Source organism: Entelurus aequoreus, linkage group LG17, assembly GCF_033978785.1.
Source record: "Entelurus aequoreus isolate RoL-2023_Sb linkage group LG17, RoL_Eaeq_v1.1, whole genome shotgun sequence".
NCBI classification, from domain to species: domain Eukaryota; kingdom Metazoa; phylum Chordata; class Actinopteri; order Syngnathiformes; family Syngnathidae; genus Entelurus; species Entelurus aequoreus.
In genome coordinates this window covers 20,884,000-20,901,555 of record NC_084747.1, presented here as the reverse complement: position 1 = coordinate 20,901,555, position 17,556 = coordinate 20,884,000, and the positions used below count along the sequence as shown (strand labels likewise).

Below are 17,556 nucleotides of genomic sequence, written 5' to 3'. Positions count from 1 at the left end.
AGGGGGCTTATAAAAAAATGTTTTCCCTGGATGGGCGTGACAGAAAATAATGGAGAACCACTGTACTAGTGGAGTAAGGGGGGGCGTGAGAGGCAATAGCATATTAGCATTTTAGTGGTAATAAAGAACTAGCTTGATAAAAAAAAGTAAACATTAACTTCAGGTGGGTGTGACAAAAATGTTTTTCCTGAAGGGGCGTGACAGAAACTAATTGAGAACCGCTGTACTAGTGGAGTAAGGGGGGGCGTGAGAGGCAATAGCATGATAGCATCTTTAGTGTTAGTAAAGAACTAGTTTGATAAAAAAGTAAACATTAACTTCAAGGGGGGGCGTGACAGAAAATAATGGAGAACCACTGTACTAGTGGAGGTCGTGAGAGGCAATAGCATATTAGCATCTTTGGTGTTAGTAAAGAACTAGCTTGATGAAAAGTAAACATTAACTTCAGAGGGCGCGTGAAAAAAATGTTTTCCCTGGAGAGGTGTGACAGAAAATAATTGAGAACCACTGTACTAGTGGAGTAAGGGGGGTGTGAGAGGCAATAGCATATTAGCACCTTTAATGTTGATAAATAACTAGCTTGATAAAAAGTAAACATTAACTTCAGGGGGGGGCGTGAAAGGCATTAGCATATTAGCATCTTTAGTGTTAGTAAAGAACTAGCTTGATAAAAAAGTAAACTTTAAATTCAGGGGGGGCGTGACAGAAAATAATGGAAAACCCTGTACTAGTGGAGTAAGGGGGGTCGTGAGAGGCAGTAGCATATTAGCATCTTTGGTGTTAGTAAATAACTAGTTTGACAAAAAGTACACATTAACTTCAGGGGGGGCTTGACATTTTTTTTTCCCTGGGGGGCGTGACAGAAAATAATTGAAAACCACTGTACTAGTGGGGTATGGGGGGGCTTGAGAGGCAATAACATATCAGCATCTTTAGCGTTAGTAAGGAACAAGCATGATAAAAAGTCAATAACTTCAGGGGGGCGTGAAAAAAACTTTTCCCTGGGGGGGCGTGACAGAAAATAATTGAGAATCACTGTACTAGTGGAGTAAGGGGGGCGTGAGGGGCAATAGCATATTAGCATATTTAGTGTTAGTAATGAACTAGCTTGATAAAAAGTCAACATTAAATTCAGGGGGGGGCGTGACAGAAAATAATGGAGAACCACAGTACTAGTGGGGTATGGGGGGGGGCGTGAGAGGCAATAATATATTAGCATCTAGCGCTAACGACCTCACCTTCCTCTCGTGTCCCTCCGGGGAGTCCGACAGGAAGCTGGCGTTGACGTCCTCCAGGTCCGAGCCGCTGGAGCTGACGGAGGTGACGCTGAGGGCGTCGCCGCTGTCCCCGCCGCCGCCGCCTTGGTACGGCCTGAAGTGGGCGTGGTCAAAGGACTTGGAATGAGAACCCACGGCGCCGGAAGCGCCCTCTGCCAGCTGTCGACTGCGCAGAAGGAACGTTTAGACACAGCGACCAAAACCTTCCTTAGCGTACAAAAGTACAGGAAGTCCTCTGTCTACAGCGACGATTAAAAAAAAAAGTGAAATTGTTTCTACATGTCTAGGGGGCGTCGTGGACAAGCTTATAATGACGTATGTTCGATGGCCATCCTTCATGATGTTGATTTCTACATTTTCTCAACTGTTTACTTTCACTTTCCAGGGGGGGGGGGGGGGGGGGGGGGGAGGAGGAGGGGGGGGTGAAAACTTTTTTCCCCTGGAGAATCACTGTACTAGTGGAGTAAGGGGGGGGGCATGAGAGGCAATAGCATATTAGCATCTTTAGTGTTGGTAAAGAACTAGCTTGAGAAAAAGTAAACATTAACTTCAGGGGAGGCGTGAAAACATATTTTCCCTGGGGGAGCGTGACAGAAAATAATGGAGAATCACTGTACTAGTGGAGTAAGGGGGGGCATGAGAGGCAATAGCATATTAGCATCTTTAGTGTTAGTAAGGAACTAGCTTGATAACAAAGTAAACATTAACTTCAGGGGGGGGCGTGAAAAAATTGTTTCCCTGGGGGGGGTTGTGACAGAAAATAATGGAGAACCACTGTACTAGTAGAGTAAGGAGGGCGTGAGAGGCAATAGTATATTAGCATCTTTAGTGTTAGTAAAGAACAAGCTTGAGAAAAAGTAAACATTAACTTCAGGGGGGGCGTGAATTTTTTTTTTCCCTGGGGGGGCGTGACAGAAAATAATGGAGAATCACTGTACTAGTGGAGTAAGGGCGGCATAAGAAGCAATAGCATATTAGCATCTTTAGTGTTAGTAAAGAACTAGCTTGAGAAAAAGTAAACATTAACTTCAGTGGGGGCGTGAACATTTTTTTTCCCTGGGGGGCGTGACAGAAAATAATGGAGAATCACTGTACAAGTGGAGTAAGGGGGGGCATGAGAGGCAATAGCATATTAGCATCTTCAGTGTTAGTAAAGAACTAGCTAGAGAAAAAGCAAACATTAACTTCAGGGGGGGGCGTGAACAATTTTTTTTCGCTGGCGGGGCGTGACAGAAAATAATGGAGACTCACTGAACTACTGGAGTAAGCTTTTTGTGGCAGTCAGAAGAGTCGCCTGGGAGACGTAAAGAAGGGATGCTAATTTTTGTTAGCTTGTCAATGGGATTGTCCATTACATGTTAGCATTAAGCTAGCGGCATAAGAGCCAACCTTTATTCTGCACGGTTCCATTGCTCATTGTCAGTTTATTCCTTGGTTGTAAAAGTATAAATGACATGGTTGCACAACGAGGTCGCTAAGCTAGCAGTGCTAACTTACTCGCTCCAGCGCTTCATGATTCCTCCGTTCTTCTTGGCGCGGAGGGTGTTGCTGGCCGACTCGGACAGCGGCTCGATGTCACACGACAGCTGGTAGCTGTGGAACAGAGGGGAGAGCTTTGGTGACGCCGGGCGGGGGGGGGGCCACTGGGAGCTGGGGGGGCCACTGGGAGCTGGGGGGGTCTCACCTGTCGGCCTCGCTGAGCTTCTCCACGCTGGCGAACCACTCGCGGAAGTGTCCGTCCTGAGTGAAGCTGTAGTTGTTGGAGGCCAGCTGCAGCAGTTTGATCTGTGCGATCACCTCGAACTCCTGCAACACCAACATGTTAACTACGGCACCGTGTTGCGCGCGCGAGCGTTTGGTGAGGGCTGACACGCACCTTCCTTCTCTTCTCAAAGTTGATCAGACCGCCCTGAAAGACACACAGGACCTTTTGTTTGACTGCAGCTTTATTAGTGGGTCAGGCGTTTACACAATATACAAATGTGATTCTTTCTGGCCCCGCCCCCTTCTCATTGCAAATATTCAAATAACACCGTTATACGTTTGTAAATTACAAACCCCAAAAACAGTGAAGTTGTCACGTTGTGTAAATGGTAAATAAAAAGAGAATAAAATGATTTGCAAATCCTTCTCAACTTATATTCAATTGAATAGACAACTGAATAGACAGATATTTAATGTTCACACTGAGAAACTTTGTTATTTTTTGCAAATATTAGCTCATTTGGAATGTGATGCCTGCAGCATGTTTGAAAAAAGCTGGCACAAGTGGCAAAAAAGACTGAGAAAGTTGAGGAATGCTCATCAAACACTTATTTGGAACATCCCACAGGTGAACAGGCTAATTGAGAACAGGTGGGTGCCATGATTGGGTATAAAAACAGCTTCTATGAAATGCTCGGTCATTCACAAACAAGGATGGGGCGAGGGTCACCACTTTGTCAACAAATGCCTGAGCAAATTGTCCAACAGTTTAAGAACAATATTTCTCAACTAGCTATTGCAAAGTGTAAAAGCCAGCATCTGTGATGGTATGGGGGTGTATTAGTGCCCAAGACATGGGTAACTTATACATCTGTGAAGGCACCATTAAGGCTGAAAGGTACATACAGGTTTTGGAGCAACATATGTTGCCATCCAAGCAACGTTATCATGGACGCCCCTGCTTATTTCAGCAAGACAATGCCAAGCCATGTGTTACAACAGCGTGGCTTCATAGTAAAAGAGTGTGGGTACTAGACTGGCCTGCCTGTAGTCCAGACCTGTCTCCCATTAAAAATGTGTGGTGCAATATGAAGCCTAAAATACCACAACAGAGACCCCCGGACTGTTGAACAACTTAAGCTGTACATCAAGCAAGAATGGGAAAGAATTCCACTTCAAAAATGTGTCTCCTCAGTTCCCAAACCTTTACGGAGTGTTGTTAAAAGGAAAGGCCATGTAACACAGTGGTAAAAATGCCCCTGTGACAACTTTTTTGCAACGTGTTGCTGCCATTAAACTCTAAGTTCATGATTATTTGCAACAAAAAAAAAAGACGTTTCTCAGTGTAAACATGAAATATCTTGTCTTTGCAGTCTATTCAATTGAATATAAGTTGAAAAGGATTTGCAAATCATTGTATTCTGTTTTTATTTACCATTTACACAACGTGACAACATCACTGCTTTTGGAGTTTGTATTCAAAATACATTTTCTGACCCCTGACGTCATATCAAAATATCCACAAACTTGTCCCAAATGATTGTGCTACTATATTTTTGTGGTGTAAATATTATCGTTGTTATGTAAAATGTGTTGGCCCTGTGATGAGGTGACTTGTCCAGGGTGTACCCCGCTTTCCGCCCCAATGCAGCTGAGATAGGCTCCAGCACCCCCCCCCTGCGGGACAAGCGATAGAAAACGGATGGATGGATGTAAAGTGTGTATACTTTATGTTGTTAATGTGGTATTATTCATAACAGCCCCCCCCCGTGTCAAAATCTCCCCAAACTTGCCTCAAAAGGTTGTGCTGCAACAGTTTGGTCTGTCACATTTTTAACATTGCAATAGTTGTTATGTTATTGACATGTAATTAACGTATTATTAGTTGTAAACAGCCCCCCACCTTGTCAAAACCTCCCCAAACTTGCCTCAAACATTTGTTCTGCCGGAAGTTTTTTGTCTATTATAGTAGTTTTGTTATTGTTTTACAGTTCATTATGTTATTAATGTGTAATTAACGTATTTTTCATATTCCCCCTTCCCCCACCATGTCAAAATGTCCCGAAACTTGTCCCATTTTTTCGTGCTGCAACATTTATTTGGTCTATTATAGTTTCTGTTTGTCACTTTAAGTAATAAGTTATTATTCATAAAATCTCCAGAAAAGTGTCCCAAATGTTTGAGTCACAAACTGTTTTTGTCTTTTATAGTTTATGTTAACGTGTAATTATTGTTATTATTCATAACAGACCCCACCTTGACAAAAACTCCCCAAACTTGTCCCATTCCTTCGTACTACAACGGTTATTTGTTTATTCATTTTCATGTTATTAACTATTATAGTCTTTGTTATTAAATTGTTATAATTTTTATGTTAATAACATGTAATTATCATGTTATTATTCCTAACAGGCCCCCGCCTTGTCGAACTCTCCCCAAACGTGTCCCATCAAACAATTTGTGTCTACTATAGTTATGTTATTAACATTTTATAGTTTGTTATTATCGTGTTATTATTCATGAAAAACCCCACCATGTCAAAATCTCCCCAAACTATTATAGTTTTTATGTTATTAACATGTTATTATTCATACGCAGCCCTCCCATTTTGTCTATTATAGTTCATGCAGAGGTGGTTCATCAGGGCATGCAAGACCTTCTCTGCTGGCAGAAATAATGATCATAATTAAAAGATACAATTATTTTTTTATGTACTTTCCCTAAATATCTAAAAGTATTCATATTCTCCTCTCGTCATATTATGCTCCTTACAGCGCTGTTGTTTTTAGGTTATAGAGTTTTTATCCAATCAGAATTCAGCTAGCTTATGTTGGAGTGCTGTACCAAATGTGCCTTGGGCCTTCAGAATCAACAATGTCTGTGCACTGTAAGTGAACGAACACATACAGTTGATAGACAGTTGCGATAGCCAATCAGATCACGAGTCGTTGTCAGTAAGGCCTTCTAGCTGGCCTAAGGCAGATATATAGTGATGTTATGAGCCAGGGAACATAAGAACTCCATTACCCAGCATGCCACAGTAGTGAAACACATGCGGATTAGCCCTGGGGATGTTTTTGACGAGCACGCTGTGGAGTAAACTTTAAAGGCCTACTGAAATGAATTTTTTTTTATTTAAACGGGGATAGCAGATCTATTCTATGCGTCATACTTGATCATTTCGCGATATTGCCATATTTTTGCTGAAAGGATTTAGTATAGAACAACGACGATAAAGATCGCAACTTTTGGTATCTGATAAAAAAAAGGCTAGCCCCTACCGGAAGTAGCGTGACGTAGTCAATTGAACATATACGCAAAGTTCCCTATTGTTTACAATGATGGCCGCATGAAGTGAGAGAGATTCGGACCGAGAAAGCGACAATTTCCCCATTAATTTGAGCGAGGATGAAAGATTTGTGGATGAGTAAAGTGCAAGTGAAGGACTAGTGGGGAGTGGAAGCGATTCAGATAGGGAAGATGCTGTGAGAGCCGTGGGTGACCTGATATTCAGCTGGGAATGACTACAACAGTAAATAAACACAAGACATATATATACTCTATTAGCCACAACACAACCAGGCTTATATTTAACATGCCACAAATTAATCCTGCATAAAAACACCTCAGTGTTTGTTATGCTAGCTCCTAGCTCCTATGCTAGCTCCTAGCTCCATATAAGCCGCCAATCCAATTCAAACACCTGCACAACACACACAATCACTCAGCCCAAAAGACCGTTCACCTAACCCAAGGTTCATAAAGCTTATATATTTAAACAAAGTAACGTACGTGACGCGCACGTACTGGCAAGCGATCAAATGTTTGGAAGCGCAGCTGCTACTCACGGTACCTGATATTCAGCTGGGAATGACTAAAACAGTAAATAAACACAAGACATATATATACTCTATTAGCCACAACACAACCAGGCTTATATTTAATATGCCACAAATTAATCCTGCATAAAAACACCTATGTGTTTGTTATGCTAGCTCCTAGCTCCTCTGCTAGCTCCTAGCTCCATAGAACACGCCAATACAATTCAAACACCTGATCAACACACACAATCACTCAGCCCAAAAGACCGTTCACCTAACCCAAGGTTTTATAAAACTTATATATTTAAACAAAGTTACGTACGTGACGCGCACGTACGGTCAAGCAATCAAATGTTTGGAAGCCAAAGCTGCATACTCACGGTAGCACGTCTGCGTCTTTGTCATCCAAATCAAAGTAATCCTGGTAAGAGTCTGTGTTGTCCCAGTTCTCTACAGGCGTCTGTGTATCGAAGTCAAAAGTCCTCCTGGTTAGAGTCTCTGTTATCCGAGTTCTTCGATCTTGACTGCATCTTTCGGGAATGTAAACAATGAAACACCGGCTGTGTTGTGTTGCTGCTGACTTCCTTCGCAAAATACGTCCGCTTTGCACCAAGAACTTTCTTCTTTGCTTGCTCAGCTTCTTTCTCCATAATGCAATGAACATAATTGCAACAGATTCACCAACACAGATGTCCAGAATACATCCAGAATGAGATGAAAACAGCTATTTCGTATTGGCTTCAATGTGGAAGCCATACCCGTGTTCTACTGGCTACGTCACGCGCATACGTCATCCTCAGAGGTGTTTCGAACCGGAAGTTTAGCGGCAAATTTAAAATTGCACTTTATAAGTTAACCCGGCCGTATTGGCATGTGTTGCAATGTTAAGATTTCATCATTGATATATAAACTATCAGACTGCGTGGTCGGTAGTAGTGGGTTTCAGTAGGCCTTTAAGAAGTCAGCCAACACGCCTCGTCTGCATCTTTTATGACTAGACAAGACAACACATATATTTGCAAGGCCATTTTCAAGAAGGATATTTAAAGAGAAACTACATCTTGTGAGACCATGTCGGCCAACCCCGGGAACCTCGAATGGGTTCTACTGATTGTGAGTTCAGATATTTTATTTGTTTATTTTTTCACATTTAATATGTTTTTTGCAATTTCAATGTTGAAAGTACCACATAAGATATGTTTTAATTGCTCATGCGGGTTTATTGATTTTTAAATGCGCCAGAAAATAACCTGTTTTGTACACTGTTGATTTGTTTTAGTGCACAGTAGTGCGTAAATGTGTTTCTGAGTAGTATTTCTCCAGCAATGGTCATGTGGTGACATCAATGATGGTATTTTGAGAGGTAATCATTGGACACAGGACATCAATGAAGGCCTAGGTGCAAAATGCACGGCCCGCCACTGAGTTTATGGTAACATGTAATTATCGTGTTATTATTCATACCTAGCACGCCCACCTTGTCAAAATCTCCCCAAACCTGTCTCAATGATTTGTGCTGCCAAAATGTTTTGTCTAACTGTTATAGTTTTTATGTTGTTAACATTTAATTATCATGTTATTATTCATGAACCCCCCACCTTGTCAAAATCTCCCCAAACTTGACCCTATTATTTGTGCTGCCTAAATGTCTATTACAGTTTTTATGTAAAATTGTTGTACTTTTTGTATTTGTCCATCTATTATAATTTTTATGTTATTAACGTGTTATTATACATAAGAGAAAAAGTGTAATAGTTAGAAAATACATATTTTACAGCACAAATGAGTGGGGGTCTGGTTATGAATAATAACACGTTAATAACATACACAAACTGTCAAACAATAACAAAAACTATAATAAGTATTTTGCAGCACAGTGTTATTTGAATATTTGCCAACTTCACACATATCTTCTTGGGTCTATAATAGTTTTTATTTAAATGTTATGGTTTTTGTTTATTAACGTGTAATTGTGTTATTATTCCTAACAGGCCCCACCATGTCAAAATCTCCCCAAACTGGTCTCATTTGTTTGTGCTGCAACAATTTGCTGTCTATTATAGTTTTTATGTTATCAAATTGTTATGGTTTTTATGTTATTAAAGTGTAATTATGGTGTTATTATTCATAATAATAACACCATAATTACAATTATGTGTTGGGGACGGCGTGGCGCAGTTGGGAGAGTGCCCGTGCCAGCAACCTGAGGGTTACTGGTTCAATCCCCACCTTCTACCAACCTCGCCACGATCCGTGTGTCCTTGAGCAAGACACTTCACCCTTGCTCCTGATGGGTCGTGGTTAGGGCCTTGCATGTCAGCTCCCGCCATCAGTGTGTGAATGTGTGTGTGAATGGGTGAATGTGGAAAAAGTGTCAAAGCGCTTTGAGTACCTTGAAGGTAGAAAAGCGCTATACAAGTATAACCCATTTACCATAACAGTCCCCCATCTTGTCAAAATCTCCCCAAACTTGTCCCATTCCTTTGTACTACAACAGTTATTCATCCATTATAGTTTTTATGTTATTAACTATTAGTTTATATTATGACATTGTTAAAATTTGTATGTTATGAACATGTAGTTATTGTGTTATTATTCATAAACAGGCCCCCACCTTGTCAAAATCTCCCCAAACTTGTCCCATTTGTTCGTGCTGCAAACTATTTATGTCTATTAAAGTTCTTATGTTGTTAATGTTTTATACTTATATTATTAACATTTTATAGTTTGTTATTCGTGTGTTATTATTCATGACCACCCCGCCTTGTCAAAATCTCCCCAAACTTTTCTCAAAAGTTTGTGCTGCAAAATGTTTTGTTTATTATAGTTTTTATATAAAATAGTTATACTTTTTGTATTATTAACGTGTTATTATTCATAACCCCCCCCATCTCCTAAACTTGTCTCAAAGGTTTGTTCTGCCACATTGTTTTTGGCCATCTATTACAGTTTTTATGTTATTAACATGTTATTATTCATAAGAGAAAAAGGTGTAATAGTTAGAAAATAAATATTTAGCAGCACAAAGGAGTGGGGAATAACAACAAGTTAATAACATACACAAACTGTCAAACAATAACACAAAAACTATAATAAGTATTTTGCAGGAGAGTGTTATTTGAATATTTGCCTTCTTGGGATTAACATTGAACACCTTCAGCAAATATCAGACATTTTTTCAAGCAAACGTCCCGTGGTGTTTCCCGGACCCCCGCACTGACCTCCATGTAGTCCTTCATGGCCGTGTCCATCATCACCAGGTCCGTCAGGAAGGTGCCCAGGTAGGGAATGGTGCCCTGCATCACGCCCTGATCCCAGACCAGCGTTAGTGCGCATTCACATTGGTCACATGACACTCTTCTATCGCCATGGTAACCCTTGATTTAGTGCTTTTTCTCTCTCCAGGACTAAACATAGGGCAGCTAAAGTTAGTTGGCGGTAACCTAGCAACACACCAGGGGAACAAAGTCATATTCCTGCCACTAGATGGCGCCTGAGACAAGGACTGTACTTGCTAACGAGATGAGTGAATGCTCCAATGCTGAAGTTGAAGTGAAATGTTGACAGAATGTAGTATGAATGCAAGAATAGTTAGGAATGTTGGAATGGTTTGAGTGTTGAAGGGTGTGAATTTCTAGGAAAAACGGAATTTGGTTTGGAACTTGGGAAAGTGTTAGTTTGAATGTCCAGGATGAGTGGAATGTGTTGATGTTGGAATGGTTTGAATAAGTTGAAAAATGTGGGAATTGTGCAACTTGGAAAAATTTCTCATTCATTTCAATGGGAACTTCCTGAAAATTGGGGAATTTTGGGGGGAAAAATGATAAGGAGCATGTATGTCCTGAATGAGCTGCATTGGTTGGTGCTGGAATTGTTTAAATCGGTCAAGAAATGTTCAAGTAGTAACAGTTTTTTAATTGAAAAATGGTATTACGGAATTTCGAGAAAACCGGGATTTTATCAAGTTCTTAAACCAACTTGTTTTTTTGTCCTGACTAAGAGGAATGTTTTGACTGTGGAACGGTTGAAATGGGTTGAAAAATGTGAAAGGAGTCATCGCACTAAAAAAGGTTGGAAATAAGGTAAGAAAAAAACAGGAATTGCTGGAAATTTGTTGAATGTGGAAAAATGGTTGTTTGAATTTCCAGGATGAATTGAATGTGTTGATGTTGGAATGGTTTGAATCGGTTGAAAAATGTGGTAATTGTGGAAGTTTGTAAAATGGCCAATTATTTTTGGATGGGGAAAATGTCCCTAAAAATTTTTTTTTAGAATTGTTGAAGTAGTGCACACAATTCCTGAACAGGCTGAATATTTTGAAGTTGAAACGGTTTAAATTAGATAAAAAATGTAGGAGTTGTGGAATTTTTAAAAATGTCCCATGGGAAATTCATAAAAATGTGGCAATTCCGGGAAAAGCGGGGATTTTTTGGAAAATGGTTGAATGTTCTGAATGAGTTGAAATGGTTGGTGTTGGAAATTTTCAAAACGGTCGAGAAATGTTGAAGTAGTAACATTTTTAATTGAGAAATGGTATTACGGAATTCCTGGAAAACCGGGAAAGGTTTCCGGTTCAAAAAACAACTTTTTTTTTTAGGTCCTGATTAAGAGGAATGTTTTGAAAGTGGAACGGTTGAAAAATGTGGGAGGAGTAGTCGACAGAAAAAAGGGTGAAAATAGGGTTTAGGAAACTGGAATCTCCAGGAATTTTTTTGAAATTGGAAAAATGATAGTTTGAATGTCCAGGATGAGTGGAATGTGTTGAAGGAGGAATGGTTTGAATAGATTGAAAAATGTGCGAATTGTGGAAGTTTGCAAAATGGCCAATTCATTTTGAATTGGGAAATTGTCCCTAAAAATGGGGAATTCCAGGAAATCCGGGAATTTTTTTTCGAATTGTTGAAGTAGTGCACACAATTCTTGAACAGGCTGAATATTTTGAAGTTGAAACGGTTTAAATTAAATGAAAAATTTAGAAGTTGTGGAATTTTGAAAAATGGCACATTCATTTCAATGGGAATTTCATAAAAAAATAGGGATTTCAGGGAAAATAGAATTTTCTGAATTAGTTTAAATGGTTGGTGTTGGAATTTTTCAAAAGGTCGAGAAATGTTGAAGTGGTAACATTTTTAATTGAGAAATGAAATGGTATTGCGGAATTCCTGGAAAATTGGGAATTTTTCCGGTTCAAAAAACAACTTTGCTTTTTTGTCCTGATTAAGAGGACTGTTTTGACGATGGAACGGTTGAAGTGGGTTGAAAAATGTGGGAGGAGTAGTCGACAGAAAAAAGGGGGAAAATAGGGTTTGGGAAACTGGGATCTCCTGGAATTTTTTTTAAATTGGAAAAAATGATAGTTTGAATGTCCAGGATGAGTGGAATGTGTTGAAGGTGGAATGGTTTGAATAGGTTGACAAATGTGGAAATGGTGGAAGTTTGAAAAATAGCCAATTCATTTTGAATAGGAAAAATGTTCGGAAAACCTAGAATTCTGGGAAATCTGGGAATTTTTGGAATTTGTCAAGGGAAAGCCTGTGATTCCCGAATAGGCTGAACAGTTTGAAGTTGGAACGGTTTGAATGGGATGAAAAATGTGGAAGGTAGAGCACGCCAAAGTCTGGAGAAGAATGCTTTGAAGCATTCACGCAGTGTTCTCCATAAATCTGCTGTAATGCTGCTTTGCAAGCACTCCAGTTAGCCCCGCCCCTCCCCAGTCAAGATGGCGACTATTGAAACTCACCAGGTCTCTCTGCTGCTGGTGTCTCCTCTGAGCCCGCTTGGGGTTGATCTCCAAGGTGGCAAACTTCGACGTGCCCTCCTGGGAGAGGAAGACACACAAAAGGTTTCATGGTTGTTGCTAAGTGAACACAATACGAAGAAACATTTACGACAAACGCTGTGCGCCTCGCTCATTAACACATTACGATGGGACTGCCTGTGAATGTAGCTTGCGTGCTAACTCCGCCCCTTAACACACTCATGCACGCCTGGTCTGCCAGAGAATAAGAAGACGGTACAAATACTGACCAGTCTAGTTAGGGATGGGTGCCGTTTACATTTGAACCGATACGGTATCAATTCCCGGTACCTGATTATCAATACCAGCATTCAAAGGTACCAATTTTCAGTACTTTTGTGTGTGTGTTAGTAAATATTGTTTTTAAATGGTAAAAGTATCAATTGCAATTGCGAGTCCAAGACGTTAGATGGCAGTAGCGTATGGTTTAAGGTGTGTTGGCGAGTCAGTTAAGTCGCAGTCTTTTGTTGCGCCCTAAAAAGTTGTAATACTGCAAGTACGGTACTTATTACGCAGCAGCTGTTTGATGGTAACGTACATCTTAGTTGTGATTTTCATGAACACATTTGGAGTGGCCATGTAAAATGGCTAATGCTAATCAGTAGCATGTCAATAGCAAAGCCAATGTATTATTAGCATCAAGCTAGCGCATTGTTGGAAAAGTGGAGCCTTACTAAATTGCGAGTCTGACATTATGTTGCAATTACAGTTGTAAGTCCAAAACGATAGATGGCAGTAGTGTATAGTTTTGTTGTTGCGCCCTAAAAAGTGTTAATACTGTAAGTATTGGACTTACAGCTGTTTGATTGTTGACGTGCATCTTAGTTGTAGTTTTCATGAACACATTTGGAGTGGCCATGTAAAATCGCTAATGCTAATCAGTATCATGTCAATAGCAAAGCCAATGTATTATTAGCATCAAGCTAGCGCATTGTTGGAAAAGCGGAACCTTACTTAATTTTTTCACTCAAATGCTTTGTTGGCATTAAAAATTGCAACATTGACTATAGGTCGTTTGGCTGAGTTTGCTCTCAGTGCTGCTGGAGTGATCACCATTTTTTTATTGCAACATTTAAAAATGAGCTGATTATGATAACTGATGTCCGTCTTGTTTTATTATAACATTTCTGTGTCTCATTTGCAAGTATGACGTTAAGTTGCAATTACAGTTGCAAGTCCAAGATGCTAGATGGCAGTAGTGTATAGTTTATGTTGTTGTTGCGCCCTACAAAGTGTTAATACTGTAAGTATTGTACTTATTACACATCAGCTGTTTGAGTGTAACGTGCCTCCAAGTTGTAATTTTCATTAACAAATTTGGAGTCGCCATGTAAAATCGCTAATGCTAATCAGTATCATGTCAAAAGCAAAACCAATGTATTATCAGCATCAAGCTAGCGCATTGTTGGAAAAGTGGAGCCTTGCTTAATTTTTTGACTCAAATGCTTTGTTGGCATTGAAAATTGCAACAATGCCTAGAGGTCGTTTGGCTGAGTCTGCTCTCAGTGCTGCTGGAGTGATCACCATTTTTTTATTGCAACATTTAAAAATGAGCTGATTATGATAACTGATGTCCATCTTGTTTTATTATAAAATTTCTGAGTCTCATTTGCAAGTATGACGTTAAGTTGCAATTACAGTTGCAAGTCCAAGGCGCTGGATGGCAGTAGTGTATAGTTTTTGTTGTTGTTGCGCCCTACAAAGTGTTAATACGGTAAGTATTGGACTTACAGCTGTTTGATTGTAACGTGCATCTTAGTTGTAGTTTTCATGAACACATTTGGAAGTGTTAAACTCGCCATTTAAAATCGCTAATGCTAATCAGTAGCATGTCAATAGCAAAGTCAATAGCAAATTCAATGTATATTAGCATCGAGATAGCGCATTGTAAACATTTTTTGACTCAAATGCTTTGTTGGCATTGAAAATTGCTAACCCTAACCCTAACCCTAAGTCTAAGGTCATTTGACTAGATGGGGGTGGGGGGTGGGGGGATGGGGGGTGTCACCCACATCCTCTCCAAGGTTTCTCATTGTCATCCCACTGGGTTGAGTTTTTCCTTGCCCTGATGTGGGCTCTAAACCGAGGATGTCGTTGTGGCTTGTGCAGCCCTTTGAGACACTTGTGATTTAGGGCTATATAAATAAACATTGATTGATTGACTAAGTCGGCTCTCAGTGCTGCTGGAGTGATCGACTTTGCGTGAATCATTGCCTGGTAGATTGCCAAGTAAAATACTGGCTTTGGTGCCCATCCCTAAATCTACTGGCTTTTCCTGGACACTTTTGGAAACCCTGGCATGAAAACGCGTGTCGCTCCACTCAACGAGCGGCTGCGAGACCCCCGCTCTAAAAAGACTAACAGGCGGTGTTGATTTGCTTGTGACGTAAAAAAAATAAATTGCAAACGCAAAAAGAAGCGAGAGAAACAAAAAAGATTGGTATTTTCAAAGATATTTAAGACACCCTGCTGCCACAAGTAGGCAAACCCTGCATAGTGATGAGTCAAGTGGGCGGTGCCCGGGGTCTCCTGTGACACCCTGCTGTTATCTACTGCGGCCAGAGGGGTTTCCCTCCAAGATGGAGGCGGGTCACCTACGTCCTTAATACCGCTTCCAGTATTGCATCATTCCTTCAGATATAAAGTGCTTGAAACAAAAACAATAAAATAACCCACATTTGATCACACTAGCAACTACGGTTATACAGTATACCGGTACTAGTATAGTACTGCGGTACTAATTAATTATATTCGGTACTATACTGCCTCTAAAAAGTACTGGTCTCCGCACTTCTTTTTTTTATTTTTTTTTATTTTATTTTTTTAAATCGGGCATGACGGCGCGTCGTCGTCACGTGGTGACAATGCTGGTTTTACGAGCAGAGGAGCATGTTCGGCAGCGCACACACACAGAGTACTTACAAGCAGACACAGTGTGTAGACAGAAAAAGGAGACTGGACGCATTTTGGCTTAAAAACTGAAGATAAAGGTGAAGTTATAACACTGAAACACCCTCAGGAAGAGGTGCTTTAAGACACGGCTAGCTAGCTAGCGGCTAACGTCCATTCGCAGTCTGCAGTGTTTTAGCTACTTCTAAATCACTAATCCTTGTCTCCATGGCGACAAATAAAGTAAGTTTCTTACAAGTAACATTATCACTGGAGGACGAGGAATAGCTAAACAGGCTTCACTACACACCGTAGGAGGATACAATAGCTCACCGGCGTCACAATGTAAACAAACGCCATGGGTGGATCTATACCTGACATCCACTGTAATGATACCAAGTACAGGAGCGTATCTAGTCGATACTACTATGATTCCATCGAAATACGTCCCTGGACACATGAGGACTTTGAATATGACCAATGTATGATCCTGTAACTACTTGGTATCGGATCGATACTTAAATGTGTGGTATCATCCAAAACTAATGTAAAGTATCAAACAACAGAAGAATAAGTGATTATTACATTTTAACAGAAGTGTCGATAGAATATGTTAAAACAGAAAATAAGCAGATATTAACAGTAAATGAACAAGTAGATTAATAACCCATTTTTACAGTTTGTCCCTTATAATGTTGACAAAATAATAGAATGATAAATGACACAATATGTTACTGCATACGTCAGCAGACTAATTAGGAGTCTTTGTTTGTTTACTTACTACTAAAAGATAGGTTGTCTGTTCACTATTTTATTACAATAATAAACAGTTTATTGTACCCTAAGATTTTATGTTAAAATAAAGCCAATAATGAAATTTTTTGTGGTCCCCTTTTTTAAAAAAAGAATTAAAAAATGTATCGAAATACATTTTGGTACCGGTACCAAAATATTGGTATCGGGACAACCCTATGAGCACCTCTGGCACTTGGACATCACAACATTGATAAAGGAAGTATTTTATGATATAAAGTACATCTCTATGATTGCAACAGCCTGGGCAGCGTGTGTCCAGAAAAAACATTTTGCCACTGGAAATAATCGATCTTTATTTAAACAAGCGGAGAAAAGTGGAAAATAATACTTTTTGACAGCATAATAAATGACGACGTGTGTGATGTCTGTAGGAGTGTTTTCATGCATATTTGTACGTGCTGTCGTGATTTAATCAAGCTAGCGTCGTTAGCATCAGCTAATATGCTAACAGGTATGTCTGTGTAAGTATCATTAACTTACTCTTTTTGTATTGTTTTAGTTTAGTAAATTCACCAAAACGTCACCGTGGAGTTATTGAGTCTGTACAGCTGATTGGGTGGGTCCATGACGAGGACTTCTGTTTTGTTTGATCAGCCGTTTTACGGCCGTTTGGAAACAATTAAGGTATGTAAATAAACATTTATGAAATATTCCTGTGTACTTAACTCATTTCAAAACATACTGTATACATCTGCGTCTTATAGTCTGGTGCGGCTAATACATGGAAAAATACATTTTTCTTTTAAAATTTAGTGGGTGTCCGGAAAATACGGTAACTTAAACAATTCTTATTTACCAAACCGTCCTGTGTGATGTCTGCAGGAGTGTTTTCATGCATATTTCTACACGCTATCGTAATGTAATGCAGGTAGCGGCGTTAGCATGAGTTAATACGCTAACACGTATGTCTGTGTTAGTACTATTAACTTACAACGGCATTCTTTTTGTATGGTTTCAGTTTCACAAACTCCTCAGTAAATTCACCAAAACGTCACCGTGGAGTTATTGAGTCTGTTTAGCTGATTGGAGAGCTAGCTTGCGCAGCGAGTGGGCCCCTGATGATGACTTCTGTTTTGTTTGATCAGCCGTTTTACTGCCGTGTTACAGACATCAATTGGAAAAATAAACATTTACAGAATCTTACTGCGTAAATAACTCATGTATATATCTGCGACTTATAGTGCGGCTAATATATGGAAACGCTATTTCCTTCTCAAATTTAGTGGGTGCGGCTTATACTTATATTAAACTT

General features: G+C 39.8%; 1 protein-coding gene across 4 annotated transcripts in view; it reads right to left on the bottom strand.

Moving 5' to 3' along the window:
* The window catches only part of LOC133632642 (ral guanine nucleotide dissociation stimulator-like), a 62,795-nt gene that overhangs the window by 1,192 nt on the left and 44,047 nt on the right, over positions 1 to 17,556 (bottom strand). For all 4 annotated transcript variants that reach the window (XM_062025189.1, XM_062025188.1, XM_062025186.1 and 1 more), the window contains exons 9-14: positions 12,543 to 12,620; positions 10,024 to 10,110; positions 3,154 to 3,186; positions 2,962 to 3,083; positions 2,775 to 2,870; positions 1,239 to 1,443 (exon numbers count right to left, since the gene is read on the bottom strand). In XM_062025189.1, the coding sequence (XP_061881173.1) occupies positions 1,239 to 1,443; positions 2,775 to 2,870; positions 2,962 to 3,083; positions 3,154 to 3,186; positions 10,024 to 10,110; positions 12,543 to 12,620 (621 nt within the window). The remainder of the gene's footprint in view (positions 1 to 1,238; positions 1,444 to 2,774; positions 2,871 to 2,961; positions 3,084 to 3,153; positions 3,187 to 10,023; positions 10,111 to 12,542; positions 12,621 to 17,556) is intronic.